Source organism: Triticum urartu, chromosome 7 (genome assembly GCF_003073215.2).
Source record: "Triticum urartu cultivar G1812 chromosome 7, Tu2.1, whole genome shotgun sequence".
Taxonomy (NCBI): Eukaryota; Viridiplantae; Streptophyta; class Magnoliopsida; order Poales; family Poaceae; genus Triticum; species Triticum urartu.
Genome location: NC_053028.1, coordinates 73,418,504 through 73,425,343, shown reverse-complemented (window position 1 = coordinate 73,425,343; position 6,840 = coordinate 73,418,504). Strand labels below are relative to the sequence as shown.

At 48.2% G+C, this 6,840-nt stretch overlaps 1 protein-coding gene across 1 annotated transcript; it reads left to right on the top strand.

Annotated features, from left to right (window-relative positions):
- The first annotated feature begins 3,818 nt into the window (after nucleotides 1-3,818).
- LOC125521949 lies at nucleotides 3,819-6,081 on the top strand. The gene is made up of 3 exons (XM_048687019.1): nucleotides 3,819-4,005; nucleotides 4,130-5,471; nucleotides 5,558-6,081. The coding sequence occupies exons 2-3, from the start codon at nucleotides 4,225-4,227 to the stop codon at nucleotides 5,673-5,675; spliced, it is 1,365 nt and encodes a 454-aa protein (XP_048542976.1). The 5' UTR covers nucleotides 3,819-4,005; nucleotides 4,130-4,224; the 3' UTR covers nucleotides 5,676-6,081.
- The last annotated feature ends 759 nt before the right edge of the window (nucleotides 6,082-6,840 follow it).

Here is a 6,840-nt window from a genome sequence, read left to right as displayed (position 1 = left end):
GCAATTGCATTGCATACAATAAAGAGACAACCATATGGCTCCTGCCAGTTGTCGATAACTTGGTTACAAAATATGATCATCTCATACAATAAAATTTAGCATCATGTCTTGACCATATCACATCACAACATGCCCTGCAAAAACAAGTTAGACGTCCTCTACTTTGTTGTTGCAAGTTTTACGTGGCTGCTACGGGCTTAGCAAGAACCGTTCTTACCTACGCATCAAAACCACAATGATAGTTTGTCAAGTTGGTGTTGTTTTAACCTTCGCAAGGACCGGGCGTAGCCACACTCGGTTCAACTAAAGTTGGAGAAACTGACACCCGCCAGCCACCTGTGTGCAAAGCACGTCGGTAGAACCAGTCTCGCGTAAGCGTACGCGTAATGTCGGTCCGGGCCGCTTCATCCAACAATACCGCCGAACCAAAGTATGACATGCTGGTAAGCAGTATGACTTATATCGCCCACAACTCACTTGTGTTCTACTCGTGCATATAACATCAACACATAAAACCTAGGCTCGGATGCCACTGTTGGGGAACGTAGTAAATTTCAAAAAAATTCCTACGCACACGCAAGATCATGGTGATGCATAGCAACAAGAGGGGAGAGTGTTGTCTACGTACCCTCGTAGACCGACAGCGGAAGCGTTATGACAACGCGGTTGATGTAGTCGTACGTCTTCATGGCCCGACCGATAAAGCACCGAAACTACGGCACCTCCGAGTTTTAGCACACGTTTAGCTTGATGACGATCCCCAGACTCCGATCCAGCAAAGTGTAGGGGAAGAGTTCCGTCAGCACGACGGCGTGGTGACGATCTTGATGTTCTACCGTCGCAGGGTTTCGCCTAAGCACCGCTACAATATTATCGAGGAGTATGGTGGAAGGGGGCACCGCACACGGCTAAGAAAACGATCACGAGGATCAACTTGTGTGTCTATGGGGTGCCCCCTGCCCCCGTATATAAAGGAGTGGAGGAGGGGAGGGCCGGCCTTCTCTATGGCGAACTAGGAGTCCTTCCATGTAGTAGGAGTAGGAGACAAGGAAGGGGAAGAGGGAAGAGAAGGAAGGAGGGGGCGCCGCCCCTCCCCCTAGTCCAATTCGGAATAGTCAATGGGGGCCGCGCGGCCTGCCTCTCCCTCTCCCCTAAAGCCCAATAAGGCCCATATACTTCTTCCCCCGTATTCCCGTAACTCTCCGGTACTCCGAAAAATACCCGAACCACTCGGAACCTTTCCGATGTCCGAATATAGTCGTCCAATATATCGATCTTTACGTCTCGACCATTTCGAGACTCCTCGTCATGTCCCCGATCTCATACGGGACTCCGAACTCCTTTGGTACATCAAAACTCATAATATAACTGTCATTGAAACCTTAAGCGTGCGGACCCTACGGGTTCGAGAACAATGTAGACATGACCAAGACACGTCTCCGGTCAATAACCAATAGCGGAACCTGGATGCTCATATTGGCTCCTACATATTCTACGAAGATCTTTATCGGTCAGAACGCATAACAACATACGTTGTTCCCTTTGTCATCGGTATGTTACTTGCCCGAGATTCGATCGTCGGTATCTCAATACCTAGTTCAATCTCGTTACCGGCAAGTCTCTTTACTCGTTCCGTAATACATCATCTCGCAACTAACTCATTAGTTGCAATGCTTGCAAGGCTTATGTGATGTGCATTACCGAGAGGGCCCAGAGATACCTCTCCGACAATCGGAGTGACAAATCCTAATCTCGAAATACACCAACCCAACATGTACCTTTGGAGACACCTGTAGAGCTCCTTTATAATCACCCAGTTACGTTGTGACGTTTGGTAGCACACAAAGTGTTCCTCCGATAAACGGGAGTTGCATAATCTCATAGTCATAGGAACATGTATAAGTCATGAAGAAAGCAATAGCAACATACTAAACGATCGAGTGCTAAGTTAACAGAATGGCTCAAGTCAATCACATCATTCTCCTAATGATGTGATCCCGTTTATCAAATAACAACTCTTTGTCTATGGTTAGGAAACATAACCATCTTTGATTAACGAGCTAGTCAAGTAGAGGCATACTAGTGACACTCTGTTTGTCTATGTATTCACACATGTATTATGTTTCCGGTTAATATAATTCTAGCATGAATAATAAACATTTATCATGAAGTAAGGAAATAAATAATAACTTTATTATTGCCTCTAGGGCATATTTCCTTCATCATACCCATCGGCTCCATGTGAGCTAGCACGACTGGTACTGGTACTTGCAGCTCCTCCAGCCGAGGCATCTTTTCCAGTAGTATTTCTTCCTGGTGAAGCACATAACCACTCCCCCCAATGAATTGGGGTCGAGCCGCGGCTTCCCCTGGCGGCGCGGTCGGGAGGAGGACAAGGGGGATCGAGAGAGATGACGGCGCTGAGGGGAAGCACGAGGGAGAGATCGAGAGGAGGGGGGTCGGCTCCCTGGCGGCTAGGGTTAGAGGTTAGGTGCGGCTGGGCCTAGGTGGCCGCGGGGATGGCTGGGCCTGGTTGGCCGGCCCAGAGGAGAGGGAGGCTGCTGGGCTCTCCACTCCCTCTCTCATATAACTTTAGCAGAAAAGACCAAAAAAAGAGAGGAAAAGAAAGAGAGGTTTAGGAAAAGATTTTGGACAAGGGGATAATTTTCACGGACTCAGAAAAAAATGTTCACGGTCCGGGAAAATAGAAAAAGGTCAAGTTTGAAAGATTAAATTCAAATTCCTTTGAATTTAATTCAAAAGGTTTGAGCTAGGATAGGTTTTTTCGAAGTGCCCAAAAATGTTGAGAAATTAGGTGGAGCTCCGGAAAATGATGAAAGGACATGTGGCAAAGTTAGAGGCCAAGAGTTGAAATAATAAAAGGCTTTGGGATTTTTGCAAGTGTGTTAAGGTAATTCCACATAATGGGAATATAATTTATATAGCTCCCTAAAATATTGGGAGAATAAGTTTTAAAGAGTAATCACCATAGTGAATATCCCTCGATTTAAATGGACCGAAGATCCATGCAATTTATTTAGTTGAGTTAAGAAAAAAAAATGACATGATGGCATGATGCAATGCACATGATGCAAAGATGAAAGCGATGAACCAAACAAATCACACGACGAAACCCGGAAACCCTGGAAGGCATCTGAAGCTCCGGTCTTGGGGCGTTACATCCCCGAACCGGCAGTTGCCATATCGCTCGCCTTCTCCGCCATGGCTCCGCCCCTGGCAGTAAGCAGCGTCGCCGACCCGCGTCGAGGATGCGCCGTCGCAATCCCAGCCGCCGTCGGACCCTCGCCACCCCCAGCAGAAAACCCTAACCCTAGCGCTGGAGCACGATCGCCCTGCGTTCGCCCCCAACCGCCTTAGCGCTTTCCCTGTGGTGGACCCCGTGCACGCCTCATAATACTTCTGAACCGTGACATAGTATCTGCTGTACAATTATACTTTTGTGTATACATTTCCTTCCTTTTAGTACACTGTAGTTAATTAAGATTTGGTGTGTACCTTTTAAATTGGCTCAACACTGAAACTAAATTAAAACCAAATCAGGTTTTTTTAGACAATAAAAACAAATCAGGTGCTAGTCAATCTAAGTTATCAAATTTTTGCCAACCCGGCGGCTCCAAACCAAATGGAGGCCCAACAATTTTGCTAAATTTCGGATAGGTACAATGGTTTTAATTCAGACGATAATAACTTCACCAACATTTTGGTCATGCCCTTGCTTTGGTCATGCCAAAATTTTGGTTGGGCTAATCGGGGCACAAACCAAACACACCCGTTAACCTTGACTGGAGTATTGTCAAAAAAAAAAAACCTTGAGTAGTTTATTGTCCAGAGCATGGAGAATTGACGAATGACGACCCCGTTGGAGCACCGGAATCGCCGTCAAATCTCATCCCGAGCAGTAGCAGGGGGCTGCCTCAATCCCCTCCGGCGGCGTGCCTCCATCCATCCCCTCCGGCCTCTCACCCCGACAGAACACCGGCGGCCGTAAGTTTCTTCCTCACCTACCTCTTTCGTAGTTAATTTCTTCCCGATTTTCCGGATCCGCGACGTCTTAGGCTTCTTCCTCCCTCGGATTTCCCCGTCACTCCTCGGATTGATTCCCCTGCAGTTCAAGTTCCGGCCGGTGTCGGAGACGAAACGGCCTATATTTAGATGGAGGAGAGGGCGGAGGAGATCTGAGCAAGCCGAGGTTGCGCGCGCGCGATGGGGAAAAAGCTACCCCCTTCTACTCCGGCCTCGTCATGGACGGAGACGGCGGGAAGGCGGCGCAAAGGCCCCTCCTTGGCCCCGCTCTCTGCCTGCAAGCGCCGGCGGACCCCTGAGGCAAGCGGCTGGGCTTCCCTCCCCACCGATGTAGTTCACCTCGTCACCAGCCGCCTGCTGGCCGACGACGTGGTGGACTACATCGTCTTCCGGGCCGTCTGCTCCGGCTGGCGCAGCTGCACGAGCGACGCGCGCGACCCCACCCTGCGCAAACCGGACCTCCTGCCGCGCGGCTGGGTCGCCCTCTGCGACGGCGACGGGGTACGCCCGGACGACGCCGGCGAGATCAGCTTCTTCCACACACAGACGGCCAGGCGCCTCCGCGTCCGCCTGCCGGAGCTCCGGCGCCACAGGATCGTCGGCTTCACCCAAGGACTGATCATTCTTCTGAACAAACGCACCACCGCCGTGCGGGTGCTGCATCCCTTCACACGGGTCGTGGTCGACCTCCCGTCCCTCGTCCCCGTGTTCCACGACGCCGTCAGGAACCGGAACTCTCTGCTTGACATGAATGCCGCGGTCTGCAGCGCGTCCACGACCTCCATTGCCGTGGTGGCCTGGTTCCTGTGGACGCGCGTGGTGATCGGCGCCGAGGCTGGCCGCCCAACTTGGGAGGTCCTCCACCGAGGGCTTTTCCTTAGGAGCATCCTGCCCTTCCAAGGAAGGCTTTACGCCACCGTCGCCATGGGTGGCTCAAGAGAGATCATGCAGCTGTACCCGAGATCACCACATCCTGTGCTTGCTCATGTTCCAAATGATTTCGGTAATCCGAGCCTATGCAACTACTTCCTCGTAGAGTCCGGTGGACAAGTGCTGCTTGCTGTCCACCATTTAACCGGGCAACATTGTGGCGTGGAGCCCTTACAGCAAAATGCCTATAGGCTATTTGCGTTGGACATCGACCGCGGTGAACTGATCCCAGTGAACTGCCTCGGTGGCCACGCGCTGTTCCTCAACAGGGATCGGTGCCTCTCTGTTTCGGCGAGGGACCTCCCATCTGTGAGCAGCAATTCCATTTACTTCTCTTTGCACCGTGACCCTGTTGTGGTGCACTCCATAAGGATAGGTTTCTCTGAGCGGCTAGCAGTGTCATGCCAAATACATGACGGGAAGGATAGGATCCGACCCTCCATGCGCCCTTTCACCATTGCCGACCATCTTCTAACCTACTGCCATCCTCATGAGTGGTAAGTCTGTTTTTTCTTAATTTTTCTTCTTTGCATCTATCATGTGTGATACTAACATTATGATTGTCTTCTCTTCCCCTATGAAGGACAAAAGGACTCATGTTTCATGAGTACCACTCTATACCTGAATCTTTCGAGGAATTGACGACGAACATCAAGGCAAAAAATTCTGAACTACGGATTCCTCGCATTGCGGTTCGTTGATTGGAAGGAAGAAACAGGGCCACAACACTTCACACTAGCCAGTGAATAATGCCAATAGACAGTCGACCCATAATTCCCTTGCTGGCTCAGTTGGGATCTATGTGTGGCTAGGTCAATTCGTTGGTGGCTCCCAACGCAACGTGCACGAATCTTTTGAATTTGGTTAGGCAGCAGTTTGTCTATGCTATGCATATAACGGTGGTTCATATCTGAGGTCTGGCAAATAGATTGGATCTGTCGAACATGGGCTCATTGCAACCTATAAGGATATAAACAATGTGATAATTATCGGATTCACTTCCCCTTTAATCTGCATGCTGTTTAGGATCAAATTGCATATGATGTTTGTACTTGAATGAGGCAACTTGCGATTAGCAGAATCCTACTAATGTCTCTGTTATCAGCATTTATGGCCTTATTTTGATGTTTTTAAACCATATACTCGTATGACTGAAGAGCCTTATTATCTTTTTCTGTATGTGAATAACAATGCTGAGTTGTGGAAACATATGCAGAAGGGCGAAAAATCTGGTGTTTGTTTGGATTCTTGAGACATCGGCATGTTTAACTATGATTATGTTCAAATATATCGGTTGTTAGGATAAGGAAAAAAAATCCAACCTCAACACAATCTAAAGGTGTGCTGTTCTCATGAAGAGTTGTTGTATTTTATCATGTAAAGTAGCTATTTATGTTGTAACCTGTAGCACAACTTGTCTTGGTTACTGACGGTGCTAAAGGAAAAATGTGATGATTAGAAGTTGTGTCCGTTGGTAACCTCTGAGAAATGTCTAATCCTTGTGGAAATTTTGTTGGAAAAATGTGATGTGAGGAGTACATATCTTTTGTTGGAAATTTTATCTCTTGTTAATACTTGCTAAAATATGCCCTTGTTCTTTTTTTTAGGAATGAACATATTCTAGTTAGAATTGGTGCCCAGCAATATGGCTAGTACCACACCACCCAAACCGAGAAAGAGACAGGTGCCCTCACAGCATCTCTAGCAGACCCCGCATAGCGGAAATGTAAAACGGAGTGCTCGGCCGGCGCAGGAATCAGATGTGTTTTTATCTGAATTTGACACATATGCCACATATTTAGAATTACTAATTAAATATAAGATAAAATTTCAATATTACAATACCACAATCATCCAAATTACAAT

Bases quoted from the DNA above. Each gene is read 5' to 3' on its own strand.
- LOC125521949 (XM_048687019.1), top strand. From the start codon at position 4,225: ATGGGGAAAAAGCTACCCCCTTCTACTCCGGCCTCGTCATGGACGGAG. The intron at 5,472-5,557 runs GTAAGTCTGTTT...TCCCCTATGAAG, and splicing joins TACTGCCATCCTCATGAGTG to GACAAAAGGACTCATGTTTC.